Source organism: Platalea leucorodia (assembly GCF_965183815.1).
Source record: "Platalea leucorodia genome assembly, chromosome: 10".
Classification (NCBI taxonomy): domain Eukaryota; kingdom Metazoa; phylum Chordata; class Aves; order Pelecaniformes; family Threskiornithidae; genus Platalea; species Platalea leucorodia.
This window is the reverse complement of record NC_138832.1, coordinates 7,656,055-7,675,993: the sequence shown is the minus strand read 5'-3', so window position 1 is coordinate 7,675,993 and position 19,939 is coordinate 7,656,055. Positions and strand designations below refer to the sequence as shown.

At 44.0% G+C, this 19,939-nt stretch overlaps 1 protein-coding gene across 1 annotated transcript in view; it reads right to left on the bottom strand.

The window, feature by feature from the left end:
* Positions 1-19,939, bottom strand: part of MCF2 (MCF.2 cell line derived transforming sequence) — a gene marked incomplete at its 3' end in the record, with an annotated part of 58,000 nt that overhangs the window by 924 nt on the left and 37,137 nt on the right. Inside the window, exons 14-29 of the mRNA XM_082323674.1 lie at positions 17,790-17,878; positions 17,126-17,214; positions 16,814-16,880; positions 14,870-14,985; positions 14,684-14,753; positions 14,230-14,322; positions 13,801-13,893; positions 12,672-12,797; positions 11,631-11,852; positions 8,165-8,257; positions 7,116-7,194; positions 6,520-6,583; positions 5,934-6,040; positions 5,740-5,852; positions 5,347-5,459; positions 3,794-3,894 (exon numbers count right to left, since the gene is read on the bottom strand). Coding sequence (XP_082179800.1) covers positions 3,794-3,894; positions 5,347-5,459; positions 5,740-5,852; positions 5,934-6,040; positions 6,520-6,583; positions 7,116-7,194; positions 8,165-8,257; positions 11,631-11,852; positions 12,672-12,797; positions 13,801-13,893; positions 14,230-14,322; positions 14,684-14,753; positions 14,870-14,985; positions 16,814-16,880; positions 17,126-17,214; positions 17,790-17,878 — 1,635 coding nt within the window. The remainder of the gene's footprint in view (positions 1-3,793; positions 3,895-5,346; positions 5,460-5,739; positions 5,853-5,933; positions 6,041-6,519; positions 6,584-7,115; positions 7,195-8,164; positions 8,258-11,630; positions 11,853-12,671; positions 12,798-13,800; positions 13,894-14,229; positions 14,323-14,683; positions 14,754-14,869; positions 14,986-16,813; positions 16,881-17,125; positions 17,215-17,789; positions 17,879-19,939) is intronic.

The following is a 19,939-nucleotide window of genomic DNA, read 5'->3' as shown; positions in this document are numbered from 1 at the left end:
GCACCTGCCCTGGCCCAGAGCATCCTTCCACGCCTGCTCTGAATGCTCCCGGCCTTTGGGCTCAAGTCAAATTCTGACATAAAACTTTTCTGCTGTTTAAAAGAACTTGAAAGTTGTAGAAATATTCCTTTTACATATATAATCTAACAACTAAAGGCATTTATCACTGCTTCCATTTTTAATTTGAATCCCTTTTTTTATTCAGGCTACTCTATTTCATGCTCCCTCTAACAGAAATCAGTCTCACACAACCTCCACGCAGCGAGTGGAAATCGGAAACTTGCCCTTCTCTCTGTCCAGCTTTTAAAGGTTAGGAGAAAAAAAGCTGAAAATGCTTTGGCCCTGTTTTGCTCTGATGTGAAAATTTGGGAGTGAACAACACGTTTCCTTTTGCTTCCATCTGTTTATCACTGCTGAGAGAAAAGAGGAGCAGGGACTGAGCTTAACCTCGATGAGAGGGGAGGCTGCGGTGCTGCTGGACATGAGCACTGTGTCACTGAAGTGAAAACAAGTCACACATCTGCTTTGGGTTACAGCAAGGACCTCATTTCTGCCGTCCCCGCTCTCTGTTTGCCATGAAGCGAGTGCTGCAGCACAGCTGAGAGGTGAAATGCCTTCTCCTTCACTGACACAGACACTGTCAGTGCTGTAAATCATGGTCTTTGGCAGAAATATTTTGTCTCCTGCCCCATTGTGGAAGAGGAGTTGGGATTGTAACGCTGCAGCCCTCACCTTCCCCGAGATGTGCGTCTTGCAGAAGGGAATGAAGAGAGAATCTTGCATCTCCTTGTTAATGCATATAAAAGTCAAGTCAGTTGACCAGGCAATGCAGGGCAGCTTAAACTAGCAACACACAGGTAAATCCGAGCAGTAGCTATTTTCTGAATATTGCTTTTTCTGAGCAGAGTTCTCTCCAAGCCTTTTCCATGTTGAGATCTGTGTCTTATCACCTGCGATATAAAACTATTTCTATGGCACACACATAAAAAATCCCACCATGGATTTGCACAGGAGACAGAATAAATCTATTCAGAAAAAAAGCAGAAAGGACTAATCTCAGAAATTATAGCTAGAGGCACACCAGAAGGAAAACTGGTTTTCAAAATGACCTCCAAGCCAGCCATCTTCCTCTCAAAAAGCCTCCTGGCTTATATCCAGGTCAAGATTTAAGTTTAATAAGGTTTCCCACACACACACCTTTGCAAAAGATTTGGACCAAAATACTTGCTTTACCAACAGTTACATGGCATTGCCAGTAGTAACCTCTCATCTATAAGGAAAATTACCTACTCAACCATGTGAAGAAAGGAAGGAAAATCAGCTGTGGAGCCGTTTGGATGTTGCAAGTTCAGCTTTGCAGACGGGCTGTCCCTCGGCAGCCCGGGTGCAGGAGGACGGTGGATTTGCAAAGCTGGCAATGGCAGGGGAGCGGGGCATTGACCAAATACGCATCTGATGATAACTTTAAATGGGCAGGAAAAAAGTTCCCTGTAACTTCATCATGATTTGTACTGGCTCAACACTGGAATAATGAGCAGGAGGGGAGAAGAACAGCTTGTAAGCGTGCAGGTATCGGCCATCCTGTGGTGGGAGGTTTTTGTTAGGGCCACAGTATAAATCCAAGAAAAAACGTTAACGTGAGGGAACCATTCATCTATTCAGCTAAAGGCTTTGCACTGAAAAAAACCCAAATCCCAGATTTGTATGAATTCTGGTTATGAAATTCTGTGACTGAGGATATATTTTTATTTATTGTGGGGACCTGGAGATGAGCAATAACAGAGGCAGCACGCCCTGCGAAGGGCCAGGACTGCCTCTCCCCCAGCTCTGAAGGGACTCCAGCATGCCCTAAGCTCTCGGGGACCCCTCAAAATGTTTATCAAGTTTACCCTGCTTCCATGCAAAAGAGCATTTCAGCACAAGCAACTAATAATATGTGAGGGTTACGGTGCTCCCTCCTGCCCCTACTTTGCTCTACAAGCTTGGCTGCCTAATTCTCCCTCTGCTATATTGGAGCAAGAGCTCCATCTTCTGAAGAAGTAGAAAAGAGCCCAACCCAGACTGTGTCCCCGAGCAGTCAGTGGCACAAAGTCACCTGCAGCATAGAATGACCAGCCCACAGAGGAAAGGGAATTGCTAAATGCAAGATACTGTTTGAAAATCAGTTTTCAGGGTGCAAGTACATTATGGCTATACGGAGATGTCACTGAAAAGCTCTAGGAATAGCTCTAGGAAATAGCAAGAAAACATCCTACATCATCCTACAGTATCGCCTGGAGTGCATGTAAAATTAGAATCATGCCTAGAGACTGCATATACGATCAGCAATAGTGAGAGGGAACAGAGGTAATTTTAACAGGGAAAACAGAGCCTCGGTGCTGCAACTAGACCCTGGCAACACGACTGCAAAGCGTCTGGGCAGTGGTGCGAGACTTGCAGGAGGAGCTGTCTGTGGTTTTGCCTTGTGAAATTCTCCTTAGTTTGTACTCAGCAACTTTGTAAACCAGCCTGGAGCTGCGAGTCTCTAGGCTTTGGGGGATACGACCACTGACAAAGTGAACCAGTGTTCAAAGTTTGCCTGCACCCTATTTTCAAGATGCATTTATGGCTGGAGAAACCTCCTGCACATGCCGTGGTCCAGGACCCAGTGAGATGTGATAACCAGACTTGCTGAGAAGACAACAGATGGTGCTCCAGGGTGGGAGCACCCCAGAGGGAGCCCTCCCAGCTGTGCTGCTAGCCCACGACGAGCTACCCCTTACGTAAAGTCAGAAAACCTCCAGCTTGTGAAACTTGACTGCCCTGCAACAAAGGGGATAAAAAAATACCTTCCAGTATAGGAAGGATTTCACCGAAATATACTGGAAAACCATCAAGAGCTGACTGGAATTTTAAGCCTTTCAGAAGGCTTCCTTCATATTCATCAAAAGAACATATATTGACAAAAAGGAAGTATTTAAAAAGAAATCTACTCGCAAAATTTGTTTCATATGGCCATAACTGGTAGATTCTTTTTTTTTTTTTTTTAATGGACTAAACCTATGTGGGTTTCCTGAGCTGCTCCCATTGCAAACCCTGGTCTCCCGTTTCCAGTGGACAGCATGGTGATGAAGCAACACATGGAGCGGTGATGCTGCATACATGGCAAGAGCGACAGGCTGCTCTTAAGGCATTTTCTTGTGTCATCTGTTATGCTTCCCTATCTATTTCTATGTACATTTACAGCTAGAAAATGAGAACTATGATTTTTGAGACTAGAAGCCTTCTGCCGAAACCTGCTAACCTGTTTATAAAGTTTATTCTAATGCTGGATTAACAAGCAGGCAGCAATGAGGGCAAGAGTGAGGCTGCAGAAATGAAGTATTGCCTTGAGAGTACTGGGGGTCAGGCCACGGCGTCTTTTGCAGCAGTAGGAGATTTTGCCTAGGTACCTCCTATTCACACGGGGTTTGAGCTATGTCAGCGAGTAGGCAAAACAGTCACGGGAATCCCTGATCAGACTCCGTCTCTTCTCCCCGATCTTCTACCCAGTGCTCTTGCAAAGAAATCTACGTTTTTAAATGCTTGGTTTTAATTTACTAGTGCCTAAAGTCACAGAAATGTCTTAAGGTGTTAAGAAATAAAAAAAGAAAAGCTTAATTTACTACTTTTGCAGGCTTTTTGGAGCAGCTGCTTTCTTTTTTTTCCTGCAGAGGCATATGCAGCCAGATTTAGTACATCAAGTGTAATGCAAATGGCTTAAAAGACCTGATTGGAGTTACAAAATATTTCTGCTAGGCGTGCTATATGATACCTGCGACTTTGGCATTCCGAAATCTGCAGTCGCCGACTACTATCTGCAGACTGTGGACAGGAATCCAGCCTTCTTTTCTTCTGTTTAGGTTTTTCACCAACCTTTGAATGACAACAGTATTAGTAAAAGAAGCAAATCAACCCAGGAGCAGTTGGATATGGGCACACTCTACACAACTGCTGGTGCAACCAATAATTTGTTCAAACCAGGGAAGCATTTTAACAGGAGCTGGGCATGCATTTGAAGTATTATTCCCACCTAAATTTAGGAACCTAATTAGAAAACCCAAATTGGAAGCACAGTTGCCTTGGGCCCCTCTCTAGTCAATGGAGAGGAATAGGACTCTTCCAGAGCATGAGTTATCCTGCCCAAGACCTGCATCGCTCTCCCGAGGTGCCCGTTTCCCTCCATTGACTACTGATGGAGCCAAGGGCAATTGCTTTCCTCAGTCCTCTGCTACTAAGCTAGACTGCTAGGATGAATTTATTCAGGGTACTATAAGTAAATTCAAGCCAAGACATAGGAAGCTGGAAATACTCACGCTCATAAATGGCATTTCTCTGTCTCACTCATGCAGTGAAATCTGCTCTAACAAATAAATTCGGTGTGAGAAATCTTTGCCTGGCACTGGCCAAAACCACCGTGAGAGGTGGTGAGCATTCAGCAATACTGAGATGCTTTACATCTTGCTTTTGCTAACACCAAACTGAATTTTCCTTGAAGTGCAAGGACTGTAGCTGTCGGCCAGGAATCCTCCATGGGGCACTTGTGTCTGTGCATTTACGGGCTAGTGCCTGCACACATCTGATTCAGGTTCCTGCTAACATCACCCTTCCCATATCCCGAACAAGGCATTAGCGCGCTGCGCTCTCTCCCATTGAGAACCCGGGCTGGCTGACGAAAGCTAGTCAGAAATCAACCTGGAAACGAAAGACAGCCAGAAATCTCAGCCAAATTGGTGCAAAAATCAGAAGAGGGCATGCTGCCCTCCGAGACGCCGAGATTAACAGTTCCAGAGGCAGGAGGCTGGGTATGGTGACTTCCCAGGCAACGCTCCCAGCCATAAGGACAGAACCAGCTGTGAAGTGTTATCTTGCGAGCCACAGCTTGAAGTAAAGCAGAAAGCTGGTCCACAGCCATTAACCAGTTAACACTCGTACAGCTGTTTGAGGGAGGAAAATGTCTCGCAGCTACTCAACATTGCTGTTAATAAGCCCAGAGGAACAAAGCCAACAGCCGAGCTGGGGTGAGCAAAGAGCTCCCACTTGAAGCAGCATCTGAAGAGGGGAGAGCGTGGCAAGAGGGGCTGCGATGATGTTGGTAAAACACAGCTTGCCCAGACACCCATGGCAAGGGAAGTCCTGACATGTTTTCCCAGGCCAAGCCAGCGCATATGGCCTCTAGTCTTGGCAAGGGAATGAATTCTCCAGCTTTCTGGAATGGCCTAAAACTTCATCAGAAGCTGCAACGAGTGTATCACCAGGCAAGTGAGCTTGCACAGGACTGCCTTGCAGGCTCTGAGAGATAAGGCAAAGTAATCCTAAAATACCTACCACTGTCCCTCACCATCTTCATGCAAAAGCTGAATTTCATCCCCATTTTTCACCAGCAGGTCCTCTGATCCTCTCCTCTTGCAGTCTGCAAGGGCTTTATATTTTCCTGGAGACTGTGGTAGTAAGAAAAAATTATCTTATTTAGCTACATTTCATATCACGCAGCTGTTATTTCTGACTGCCGCAGGGAATGCGACAGAGCCCTATCAGCTACCTTAATTAAAATTATTTCAAGAAACTGGCTGAGACATCTCCTCATTCCCCAAAATTGAGATATGGAAAATCTGAGAGACACAGACAAGATACACCCATTATCCAGTGAAGCAAAACAAAGCGAGATGACTAAAAACAGCAGCACCCCGAGCTTTGGGACTCTTGCATCTCTGTACTAACCAGCTGGTTCCCGTCCTCCTCTTCGGTGTCCGAGCAGTTGGAGAGGTACTGGTTACCCGACCACTCCTCCAGCCCCTCACAGATTTCCAGAGACTGTGACATTCCCGGCCAGCCTGCAAGACAGCATGCAGCTCAGGCTGGGGGTACCCCAGCACCCGCAAAGCGCACCCCGAAGGGAGGGGAAGGATCCGTACTTCTGTGGGGCTTGTTCTGGGGGGACGGGAGCCCACTGTCCAGCATCACCGGGCTGGTGCGCTCCGAGTCGTTCTCTTCTGAGCTTATGGAGGCTCTCTGCTGCTTTCTGAATGATTAAAAAAAAGAAATCAATCTTAGTTTTACTTTATGAATGAGTGTAAACTCCACGAGGTTTTGTAAAACAGGGTCAGAAATCATAATGGTACTTTTTAATTTATGTTTCTATAAAAGTAAAGGACTTGGTGACTGGTTTTAATTTTGGGGGGAGGGGAAATAAAATTCCTACAGTATCTCTTTCCTTGAATTTGAGCACCATCTTTGATCTTCGTCTCCATTTGCAAAGGAGCTGCAGCTCAGGCTGTGCTGCCAGGCGAGCGCTCGAGGGTGCCCCTTACAGACTCTGTCCCCAGAGCACGGCCACCGCAGGACCAACTGCAGCACATCCCTCCTGCCACCGACCCAGAGGTCTCGGACAGAAACAGGGTGAGGGGAATAGCACAGAGCCAGGACACGGCCAGAAGGCACTGGGTGCCCAGTGATGGGAGGGTACCGGCGAGAGCCTGCGGTCCAGCTCCAGGGACTCACCCATCGCTCAGCTGGGAAGAGAGTGGGAGCTGGTCCGTGCACGAGCCGGGCTGCTGCTTCTCCACTGCGGGGAGGTCAAACACCAGCTTAAAATCCATTTTTTTTATTAGTAACCATCACACTCGAAGCATTATTTTAAAAGTTAGACCTTTTGTACAACCCTAATGATTTCTGGTTAGAGAAGAACAGACCTAGGGACTCTTGCAAAGCACGGACTTAGTTATGATTAAGATGGTATGTTAGCACAAATCCAATAGTGAGCATGCCATTGAAGACTCTAATATGCTTAAAACTAGGCATCTGCTATGTATCTTGTTGAATTAAGGCTATGATAACAAATGTGAAATAATCCCCAAGGTAACAACCAAAAAAAAAATGTACTTCTGTAATTCATTTTCACATAAGCACCTGGCCTTTACTGCTCCAAGTTATGTTATTTCCCTGTAATGTGAGACCTCACTCCAGTATTTTGCTACTAGGCTTCTTCTGAAAAATCAATTCTCTGGTGAGAATTAGTGGACTTGAAGATTAACAATGTGAAAATAAGAAAGGTTCTGCTGCAGAGTGAATGCCACAGAGAAATTGGTCAAATGTACCTTTTATAAGCTCCTGCTGCTTGAACAAAATTTTTCTTATTTCATTCAACCATGCCATCTTCAGATCTACTGTTTGGGCCTGGAAGAAGAGAAAATTGTCTGAATTTTGAATTAAGAATCATCCATTATAATGTACGAATAAAATCTTACTTTTCTATGCTGTGATTATCTGAAATCCCCTTCTATCCAAAGCCACCACTAAATTTTAAACATTCTTGATCTTTTAAAATTGATGATCCCCACTACATCCAGGCAAAACGCAGTGGAAATTGTGGAGCCATCACTACAATGCAAGGAGTGCAGGCAAAAGCACATGTGTGCATGCATCTTATCTCTTTTACAATAGACCTAAAGGGCCAAATCTGCCTTTTGAATATATCTATACTTGGCTACCTGTATCTGCTTTGTGAATTTAAGTTGGCTACTGTGTTGTAACACGGAGAAAGAAAGCTAGGCAGAAGACTAATTAAAAAAGATCAATCAACAATAAATATTTTCACAATGGGTTTTCCTGTGAACACCCCGTTAGGCAAACATTTTGCCATCATAAATTTCTATTCAAAATGCTACAAAAGGAAAAAAAAAATCAGGAAGAAATCAGGTCAATCGGGCTACTATTTTGTAGACGAGTCAAAAGACTACTGGAAATAGCACCACGGAGGCCAAGCCTTTGCCCTGGGAGCAGTTCTGACATGTAATTGTAGAGGAGCACATGTGGCCCATGGCCATTAAAGCATGAGGCCCATTTCCCAGCTCAATTCACATAAGCTATTAAGCACAGTAAAACTACTGGTCTGTTTGAGATTTCATCTGGAATAAAAGGCTCTATTTCCAAGGAGCAATTCTGTCTCCGCTTTAAGCTGACTTTTACAGTTCTGGACTGGACACCAAGGACCAGCCACTGGGACAGCTCTGTGAACGCTGACATGGGCAAAGAGGAAGAAGAAATGCAAGTTAAATGTCTGATAATCCCATAAGGATCAATGGAAGACATTTCCTTAACACCGTTATGAGGATGTACAAACATCCAGATTTTTGAAGCTACAAACCTGCACGACATAGACCTCTTCTCGCCCACTATACCAGATTTCAAATTTCCGATGATCTCCTTTCACATTCTCAGTTATTCCAACTGCATTCATCTGCAAAAGAACCAAAAAATTAAACATGCTACAAATCTCTCCCTCTTCCCTATGATTCCAGACATTTTGCAGCACGTTAAACAAACCTGTTTTCACCTAATTTAACACATTTCTTCAAATCTAATTTCAGTAGCAACTGAAAGTCATTATCTAACTTATCCCCCCTGATTTTCCGCCAGCTTGCTGTATTTGCAAAAGCTTTCTGAATCTCATCAATGGACCTTAGGGGACTTTTCATTTGGGAATTAGTGGAACTAACTGAAAAGTCATCTCATACATCTTCCAGCATGAAATTTCTCAGATGAGGCGTATGAAACTTTATAAATGCATGGCACATTATTCTTCCACATACATTATTTCTGCCATATGATTCTTTATTTACTCGCTGAATTCTGCATTTCGTTTTATCAGCGATCTTTAAAACCCATCTGTGAAGCCCTCACCTCCTTTAGGAATTTCAGTTCAATGTCTTTTGGTCCCTGACCATCCCCGTACTTGAGACATCATCCCAAGGTTTCCAAAAGAAGGGTTAATTTTTGGATATACAGCCCAAGCTGCCATAAATCTGGCTTTCAGGAAGCACACAGACTTCAAGCTAGACGTGGCTGAATTCTGCCATACCTAGGTACCCGTTATCACAGACCACTTTTGATAAGCTGGATGGAAATGACAAAGGCCCAAATAATTCAGGATCTGTACAACATGACCCAACTGAATCAGTAGCTCAAACTATGGTTAGAGACCAAAAAACTCTTCAGCAACAGGAGACCTCTGAGCCACCTGCTGAACATGCCATAAAGCTGAAAAATGCTTTAATACCTGCTATCGCATAAACCATCTTCTCACTTAAAGCACAGTTTGCTAGCAATTTATCGCTGATTAACGGATGGTCAAAAATAGCTGAAGTATCCCACTTACATGTTTTGAAACAGATCTAATAATAATAGTATCATCTATCATAAATTATTGATAGAGACTGCATTAGATCAATCAGTATAAATACAAATAAGGCCTTAGAAAGAACATCTGTTTAACATTGCTGTTCTGTGTTAATATGTGCATCCTCAGAGCTTTTGGTCTGAACGACTACGAGGATTTACAGATTAGGTCACTTGGGCAAACTTTCTGTTCCTAGGTACTTTTTCAAATGTTGGCACTCATTTTCAGTGATACGAACAGCCTCAGGAAACTGGAAGCAAGCTGCTAATTAGCTTTCCTTGTTTCTTCACTGGTATGAACAGCAAAGCTCTTATGAACTTCTGAGAAAGTGTTTGCCTCCAGAGGCAGAGAGGCCCACCACTGAACAGCAGTCAGTATTTCCTAGTTTTATTTTATTTTAAAAATTTTAAAATATTTTTTTAAAATTATTTTATCCTGTGCAGTATAGTGCCATAAAGCCTTAGAAAGGCAGATCAGGCTCCATTCTGATTTTATGAAAACTTAAAAAAATAATTTATGAAAGATGTTGAAAGGGCAGCCTGGAGAGTGCCTTATCTATATTCTGCAATTTCCAGTTCTGTGCATCTCCCCTGGCATGGCAATTTATATGAAAGATCCTACAAAACTGCCCAGGCATCAAGATATTAGAAATTATAGATGACCTACTATGAGGATGCAACGGAAAGTGCCAGGAATAAACATATTTAAGGTCTGTTCATTCATGTTAGTGGATTTTAAAATTCTGCTTCCTCCCCCTGACCAGGATTTACTGTCCCTCAGCTGCTGGTTCACTGCAATGCAGACCGAGGTGGGTTAGTGCAAAGCTCTGGGATGCGTTCATCTGCATCACCTTCCACGGCGGTAAGAGCAGACTGATTTACGTGGCATTGCAGCGAGTTATGAACCTGCATCCTCTAAGTTACTGAATCTCAGCTGAAGAGGTATTTACCACTGGATATTTTACGCAGTGTGTAAAATATTATCCTGAGGGCTTCTTTAGTTTGTTTTGCAGACATCCAGTTACACAGCCTCTATGCAACAGCTTGCTGTAATTCTGAATCCCCAGAAAACATTCTTGCAAAGGAAAATAATTTCCTGATGCTATCATGAATGAAACACATGTCAAGCTCCAGAAACATGATTTCACCCTCAGGACAGCAATTCCGAAAACGTACGTGTGTGGATGTAATCCTGCAGCATCCATGGATTCTCTAACCCCAACCTCTCAGCGTGGCAACACAAACAACTGGACAATGAGCCCTCTGGAGGCAAAGAAAAACCCTGGCCACATTGCCTGGACTCCTGAACACAAGATTTTCTCCTCCGAGCAGGCTTTCCCCGTGCCATCTCTTCAGTTCTTTCAAAAGCACGTATGGTAAAACAAGTACTACAGGGAAAACAAGCTCTTCAGAAAGAAAATGATGCTGCTTGGGAAAAACATTTAAGTACCTAAACATATGGCCTGGGATTTGGTTTTAATACGCAATTTGTAACAGGCACTGGAGCTGAACAGACTTATCTCCTTTTACATGGCTTTCCAAATACTCGTGGCATCTCTCTCTCCAGACCCCGCTGAGATCAGGGACCTGCAGCACCTGGGCCTGAAGGCTCTGCCTCCAAGTGCCCATTTTTTTTCCATTCTAAGATATACCCATATTGGGTTTTTATTTATCAAGAAAAACAAGGCAGAGTACTGAGACAAAATGCTGATGCTAGAAGTGCTCGTCACACACAGTATGCCAGAAGGTCTCTTTTAGAGGCAGTTTGGGATTTTTATTGATAATAGTTGGCATTTATAGGCTTCGGACAGTTGTTTATGTCCCTCATACTTTGCCATAGGCTACTCTCTTCGTCTGATAATGTACTTTTAGCTGCAGTTAGAGCCTGCCAAAGAAGAAAGGCAATAAGAGAGGAAGAAGAGTTACCTCCACATCCTCCTGGCGGGGAAACAGGGCTCAGGAGCAGCTAGGCTCCTCCAGACTGTGCACCAGACAGATCCCAGCCCAAGGGACCTCCCTGGGACCAGGGGCGTGAGGAGCCCCTTGCTCTCCCAGGTGGGCTGGGGAAGGTGCAAAGGGCCCCCCCAGTTTTATTCTCTCACCCCCGCTCCTGGAAAGCGGACTAGGGGAGGGGGGAAGGCATGTGCTCGTCCCTGGGACTTGCCCACAGCACCGTTTCCCTGGCAGATGCCGTCACATATGTGACTCTTGAGTCCATGAGCTCTCCCAGCTGCTGCTTCAGCTATGGGGGTCCTCACAGCTAATTACAACCAACAGCCTTTCATGGGCATGGCACTTCCATACAGGGCATTACAACCCTTAATAGCAGAAAAGCAGAAAACAAGCCACTGTGTGAGAGGAAAGATAGTCTCTGGGTCTGCAGCGTTATTGGTTTACTATATACATGGCAATGGCCCAAACTAAAAAGTCCTTACTTTCAAAAAATGCTTAAAACTGTAAGATGAGGTTTTGTCATATCCGTCTCCATGCTCCTCTCGCTTCTTGCAGAAGACCAAGGCTTTCTCATACAGGAACAGATGCCTCTGCATTGGCTTGAACCTGGCAAGATCCTTCATTTTTGTTGGACCTTTTCGGTGTCCTGTCCAAACACTGAAAGATCCTTGCATCAATACTTTCCCCAGCTCAGTCAGGTCACCCTGGTGAGAGTATGACAAATAAAAAAAGAAAGAAAAAGGCATTAATTACAATGCAAGAGGACTGTCCAAACAATGACGGGCGATGGGGCCAGCCCTGTTCCAAGGCACATCACTCTAAGAATAGGTCTTCCTGGAAGGATCAGATGATCTTTCGGGAGTGACGGCATGGTGCCAGGAGGGAAGCAGAGGTCCCAGACGCAGGGCTGCAGCTAGCCTATGTGAAGGGATACAAGTCAGTAACTGGAAGAACCAGGAAGATGGGAAAACTCTCCAGCTCCTATGGAAGTCCAGGTCAAGGGCTCTGGCTACTTCAGTGGGTGAGGGCAGATGAGATCTGAGCCTGAACTGAGGTCTCAGAGGATGGACTTCTCCATCAGGCCAGGACTGGCACCAGCAGCTTAGAAAGCCAACCCCTCACCCTTCCCTGAATCCCTAGGAAAGACAACCACTGCAATGGGCAAGGATCAAAACCAGCCTCAGAGAGTATTTAGTTAAATGTTGAATGAGAAACGCTGTGAAGACACCCCAGGTGAATTATAAGGTGAGTCATGAGAGAACTAAGGTGCACGCTGGAAAATACTCTCGAAAACCACAAGGTGGCAAGTGTGGGCACCATGCGACTCGGCGTGTCCTTCGGATGCGGCTATTTCCCAAAGTCCTGAAATCAGATGGAAGACTGTCACCTGTAAGAGCTTCCTGATCCCATTCACATTGTAGCTGTTCTAGTATAGTTTTTAGCTCATACATTCTGGGACACTATCCATTCCCAATGCATCATCTGGCCTTGTGCAAGGTCTCTCATTACCCAAATCTACTCACATCATATCCTGTTATTGAAATCTGATGCATAGAGTCATTGACTGACTTTAGCAAATCCAACATTGCAACCAGAGCTTCTTGAAGTTCCTGAACTCCATCACAGCTCGTGCTGTACTTTAGCAACTCCTGAAAATAGAAATGGAAGAGCACGTGTTTGCACTTGAACAAAGCAGACTTTTCCATCTCACCCAAAGTTTCCAATGCCCAAGAGCAACCTACACTGCCTGAGTTTCTTTTTTCATATGTCACTGGAAAAAAGACTCACTCTAAACCACCGTCAGTGTGAGGTGTGGAAGAGATCACTGAAGCATGGCTCATTTTTTTCTGGGTTTCCTTAGGGACGGTGTCAGGTTATAGAGCGGCATCACGCTCATCTGAATTCTTTGTGTTGTGTTTTCCTGCCCAGTAAGAAATGGAAAATAAGGCTCAGGTTTTCTATCAGCTGCCAATATGTCATATATGCCTTCAAATGAGGTTGCAGCAGATGATTATCTGCAGACTGGCAGACACAAGGAACTGATTTTATAAAATCCAGAGCCTTCAAGTCAATAAGCAGAAGAGAGAGTTGGGAATTATACCACTGATATAAAATTACTTTCATTTCAGACCTCCTCTGCCCACTTACAGCTTCTTGTGTAACTCATCCCTCATTCAAGAAGCTGGAAGGTGGGGTTCAGAAGCCACCACCCCACTGTTGTTCACACCCTGTAAAGTGGGAATAACAACACCGCCCTGCCTCAGATGGGGGACACAAGAATAAATGCACTGAAGATTACAGGCACTATAACAACCTGAGGAGAAGAAGAGATGCATCAATATAATGTACTTCATTCATCATACTCTTATGATCATCTCTGGTTCAGTTTTCTTAGAAGTGCTTCTGTCATTTTGTTCTCTGAACAGTTTCAAACAGTCTTTCTCCCCCCAAAAATGGCTTATTAAAAGCACTTGTTCCTTTTTCAGGTATGTGAATTTTCATCCTCACTGAAAGTCACTATGGAGGGCCAAGATAAGCAATATGTAATCTAAGGCTTGGTGCTGATTTACAGGTAACCTTTCACTGAAAAATAAAACAAACCAGAAAACAAATCTATCTCCTGATGTCCTTTCAAAGCAGAATATGAAATACCTTCAGAAGTAATTGGTATTTTGTCAGGCGCTGCACTGGTTTGAGCAAATAGGAATCCAGCCCGAGTTTGTGCTCTAATTTTCTTTGGCATTCCTGGAACAAAGAATTCAGATCAAGTAAGTTCTGCACCAACTATAAGTAGTTATTCCAACAGCATGACTAGTATGGTTTGATGACTTTGAAGATTTCATGTAAAAATGTCATATGGTGCCTATAACTAGAGAAATTCTATATAAACATGTAAAATAATATAAGAATGGATCAGCCTTCAACTCCTTGTGTACAAGAAACTCCAACTGCTATTTTTGTGAGGCTTCCATGCAACGGTAAGCAGAATATGCCGCAAAATCACTGGGGTGCTGAGGAGGGTGTTTAGGACAAGCGAGTGTCCCAGGACGATGCCTGCCTTGGTAGGAACCAAGAGCTCACCTGGAAGAAGGTGCTTTCGGAGCACTGCCTCCACAGGGACTCCGACCGGGGCTTGTTCTGGCAGTATTTCTCATACATCTGGAAATCCTCTCGCTGTAAGGGAAACCAAAAAGCAAGTCACATGCACGCACGCAAACCTGTTGGGCAGCCAAATAAGGTGAACACCCAAACTCTAAATTTGCTTTTATCTCTGCTGCTACCCGTAACATCTAAATGTCACAGAGTCTGGGTGAAAGAACCACTGCTGGGAATTGCAGCAGACCATGGTGTAGTCACGACTGCTGCTCTCCCCCATCTGCCACTGGCCACGCACCTACGCTCCCTGCCTTGCTGTTGGTATTGCGTATCAGAAGCATCTTACTCAACTGACATAACTGAGATGTTGCAGAGTGTGACAAATCGGGAGACACATTGGCCTTCAAGGCTGCTTTATATGTGAAAATGAGTCACCCACCCTGTCTAGGAAACAAAATCCCACTCTCTCGGGTGCTCCCAGGCAGCTTTCCAGACTGTGCAGGAAAATTCTGCAAGAGACGGGAGAAGAGACAAAATGCAGTGGGGAGCGGGGTGCGGACTGGGTATTTAATCATTATAGGAAATCAGTCTGATAAAAAGGGGAAATATAGAGCCAGGATCATACTTGTTGTGGAAGTCATATATCTCGGGCATGTTTCCGAAGAGGACATCCTTCCTGTTCCTCAGCACGGGAGGCATGAGGATGAGCATGGCGGGGTTATCCATCTCAGCTCTGTAGCCCTGCGGGATGCAAAAGGGGCTCATCACTCAGTTGGTAAGGCCTTGAGTTGGCATGTCCTCGGAGGCAGATGAAAAAGGGACGTGAACAGACTTTCAATACAATCTGCTTTGTTTCAAAGTGCAACATCCCTTTTATTTCCTTATTTTCGTCCCTAAACCCGTCTTTCAGTCCCCAGGCATGCAGGGGTTGTGGTCCAGCAGGAGATGGCTTGGGATGGCTACCGTGGGGCTGGCCAGCACTGCCAAGATGGTCTCTGTTCACTAAAGGGAAATTGCAGCCACTTTCTCCTTGCTATGGCCTGGCTGTGGGATTGGTCCTGGAGGAATACTTGTCGGGGTTGAACACATCTGCTGCTATGACCGTGGGACACAGGAGTGGCAATGTGTTTGTAGGGGGTATGCAGTTACACAAAACCTCAGGAGAACCGGTGCACAAGGTGACTTGTTACAAAGCAGAGACAGCTTGAGATCAAATACCAAAATCAATGGGCTTTTTGCTCTCGTACAAGACCTGCTGAGCACTAGGGTCTCACTCTTCTTGATGCCTCAGGATTTCTGTCCTCTGTGGCTCCACCTGCCTCCTGAAATCACAGCCTCCCAAACTGGGGGGGAGCTGGAAGGAACACCGCTGCACTACAAATTGTTGGGTGGAACTAGGAAATAATGCAAAGCTCCTCTCAGTAACATCACATCACTGCGCCAATGCAAAAATATTCACCAGATATGGTAAACATCCTAACTGTAAGGTAATGAGAAGGGGTGGCCAGAGCTCAGGACCATCGTTGCAAAGACGACATCAAGAAGGCCATTAGCCACAGCTCAAGCTGGCCATGCTAGTCATCAAGCATTGCACAGAACTGAGGTCCTCTTAACACGAGTAGCAAAAATGCTTTTGCAAAAATGTATTCAGCATGTACGGCATATCTTCTTTGGCTTTCCAAATTAATCTCTCACACTCACTATGGTTGGAATTGGTATTCCTTACGCTAAGCAGGCATTTTGTAGTGGATTAAGGATGCAGTACAAGATAAGTATCTCGAAAATTAGTCATTTATATTTAACCACTGCAAGCAGGCTTCCCTCTTTAAAGGAAATACTATCTTCAGAAAACTTAAGTCTATCTGTCCATTTTTCTCTATCTAAACTTGATATGCACAGTAATAAATCTGCGTACCTGCCAACCACTTTATCATACGGAGTGTGGTTCAACAAGAAAACCAATCAGTGCAGGGCAATTACATGTAACTACCTGCAGTCCAACAGATTTATATCCTGCTTGCTCCTGGGTGAGAGAAAGGCAAGGGAGGAGAGCTATTTAACAGCCAGCTTGTTTTGGTCATCGGCAAGAGTTATTTTGGAATAAAGAGTCTAAAGGGACAGTATGAGAAATTATAATCTGGTTTCTAAAGAAATGTGCTTTATACATTCACGAACTTCACAGTATTGAGACAGAATCCTCCCAAGGATAAAACACAAGCTTCTTTCTTTTGTCTCCAAAGGCAAAAGAAATTAGGGAACAGTTAAAGATAACAGCTTTTTGTACATTTTTCCAGGCACTGATAAAACTAATTACCAGAGCTTTTGTGTACAAACAGAAGGCTTCTCCCTCATTCTAGATGAAAAGCTCATCCTGACACCAACTGTTCCTGCAGATGCCTCCAACAAAGAAAAGCTAAGGAGAAAACTTGAAAATTTATGACTAGCTTGGGATCTGACAGTTTGGTAAAAACCTGCCCCATCACATTTTGCTTAGTTTGACAGAGTGGCGGGTGCCCTTTTGTACGAGTCACCAGGGAACAGTAATGAGCAATCTGAAGACGTCACTCACCGTCAAAACAGTGAAGAGTTCCTCTACGTACACTCTCTCAGTTTCTATAAGCTCATTTATGACATGGCTAAAATAAAGAAAAAAAAAACCAAGTATATTACTTTTATATCTGTAGAAAAGCCACAGGTAATCAGTGCAGTTCAACTAGCCCAAAACATAGTGTGATCTCATGAACAACCAACATAGGGATGATACAACAGGTAAAAGCGCAAGAGAGAACACCTCAGTCAGGCTAGAGGAACACATGGATGGGGCAAGGACTGGCCAGAAATAATCATCATTTTGAGTGATGTAAACAGGGTGAAAGCTTACCCTTTTAGTATATCTAAGTTGTCATCACTGTCTGAAATAAAAGACTGCAAGGAATTCCGTTTTTCCTGATAGTCGTGCATTACTTCGATCTGGAAGAGAAATGGGATGCACTGGGAAGAGCTGCAGGGAGGTCACTGCGGAGGCAGGACGAGCCCAGGCCCTGATGCTGGCATGGGAACTCCCTGGGGAAGGATGAAATACGCTTCCTTTTAAGAAACCCTTTGTGACACAAAACTTTAAAAGAGCATAGTGTATAATGGGTAGCCAATTATTTCCAGAAATTACTCTGCTACATAAAATCTGAAAATACTGGTAACATAATTCATTAGTGCAGAGACCAGAGAACAGTTTCCACAGGGGAAATATCTGTGGATGGGGAGTTTTCCTAATAGACATCACTGTTATGCAAAGAACAAGTTCAGGGAATAACACACAGGAGATTGGTATCTGTTACTTGGAAAAACAATCTAAGACAGATCTCAGGTGCTGGACTAATCCAACTAAACCATACGGCTATGAAAGGTGTTTTGGTTTGGTTTTTTTTTAAAAAGGAAAAAAAAAAAAAGAGCATCTTCAAGTCCAAAGTCTAAGTACAATCAATTTTTAGAAGGGTTTCAGTTTTTCAGCATATATAATTCATTTGGATTACATGAATAATTTTTACCTTGCGAGAACTTAGAGTTTTTCTTGATGTTTTCTTCCCAGGGAGAGAGAGATCAAATGAAAATTTCAAACTGGAATTAAAATCCACACCTTGGGTAGAAAAAAACCATAATTACATAATGTACATCTCTAGTGAAGGATACAGTTCAGACAGAAACTAGTAAGTCACAAAGAAAAATGGGATACGTTTTAAGAATGAATAATTAGTTAGCTAATACTACAAGCAAACTGACAAAATAAAGGATATCTCAAGCAATAGTACTAATACCAGATAACACAAGTCACACTGATGGTCATAAAGGCCATAAAGTAAAAAGTAATCAGAAAAAACAAAATGTCCATTAAGTGCATACTGTAATCAAAACCTAACAAAGTCTGTGAAGCCTGTGCAAATGATAGAAAACAATAAAATCAAATAAACTACCAAAAGGAACATCACCTACTGGGATACTGTTTTAAAGTCCTTTTATGAACGTAGGGCAAGATGCTCAGCTGGTATAAACTGTTCCTCCACCTTGGAAGAATTTATTGATATTGTCAGTAAATAATCACAAGTTGTAATACTTTGGGTTACAGAGGTAGACTGGAAGTTTAACAATAAAACATCAATCTCCCCAACGAGTTATATGGCACCTTTCAAATACTTCTTACTCCTGAATAGTCAATATGGCAATTCTTCACCAAAAGGGTCTTTTCCCCCAATATGAATGGCAATAATGAATTTCTCCAGCATCGTGCCGGCTCCAGCCTCAGCGACAGCTCCACATGCCAGGCTGCAGCCCCAGCGGCTGCACCAAATCCTGAGATGGACCAAAAATAAACGTGTTCTGATGTGCAATGTTCACCTTAGTTACAAACAGAAAGAAGAGGCTAGCAAAGTGAAAAAAAAAATAAAATAAACTGGACTAATGAGCTATCTTTCCATTAGGGTGAAAAAAGGTATCACAGCATATATGAATGCAACAGCATCTGTGTCTAGATCAAAGGTTTGAACAGTGCTGACACAGAAGAGCCACCTTTTGTGAAGCAGAAGACGTAGGGAGAAAAATGGAAGCAGAGGAATGCAAACCCACGTGGAGAGCAAGCCCCCCATCTTCAGACGGGGCTGCTGTAAGATCAAGCTCTTACACCTTATCACACCAACGAGGCCTTAGACCTCCACGTGTAAACATGCTGAATGAGTAAGGAGAGAGATCGGGATGCTGGAGAGCAGATCAGAGGTGTCCATGGGCTGTGCCCCATCACGGACAGGAAGACCCAAAAGAAGCGAGGACCTGCCAGTGGTCCTACTGGGAGATTCCCACTGGGAGGAAGGGAACACGGATAGGAAGTTAGACGGGAGATGGTCACCAGCTGCAGCTCCATGTTCTGTGGCAAGAGTGACTTTACTCCAGCACTCGGGCTCCGCCGCAGCCTGCCGTACCGCTGCTGCACATCTCACTACGCTTTATGGCTCAGGACAGGATAGGTTTACTCTTTTTTCCCCAAAAAAGCAATTTCAGAATTAGAACCACATTTATCAGACAGGCTTCAAATCCAAGGCAAAGATGAAAGAGGAAGCATCTGTCCTCAGACAGAAAAAGAAGCCGGGGGAAAACAAAAGAAAGAAAGAAAAAGAGGACAAAAGTAATGTGCTCAGAGGTGGTTTGGTTTCAATCCACACCATAAAACCCATCCATCTCAAAGCACTCCCGGCGGAGCCCAGCATGCGTCTTTGACACTGCACATCACGCCAGTAGGCCTGCAGCATTTTGATGTTTTGTGTCAAACAGAGGCCTTATTAAAAAGCTCTCTTGGCATGATCTATCCAAAGAGGAGCCTTTTCTCTTTCCCCACTTGCTGGCTACGCTCATTTCAACACACTTGATCATCTCTTTCAGGAGGAGGATTAATGGAGGATACCTGTGCTTTGCAGGCAACTGAGGGCCTTTGCTAGAAAAATGTGCATCCCATAAAGGCATGAAATAAGTCCAGCCGATTGATGATGGTCTCACAACATCCGACAGCGATGGCCACCCATTTGCCCCTACTCTTAAAGTCAATAATTCCTCCTTAACACTCTCCCGTTTCTCGAAAGCTGGAAAAGTTACATTAGGTAAAGTGGGCAATACTCCAATTTAAAGACTCAGAGCTTTTTTCCTGATTGAGGAG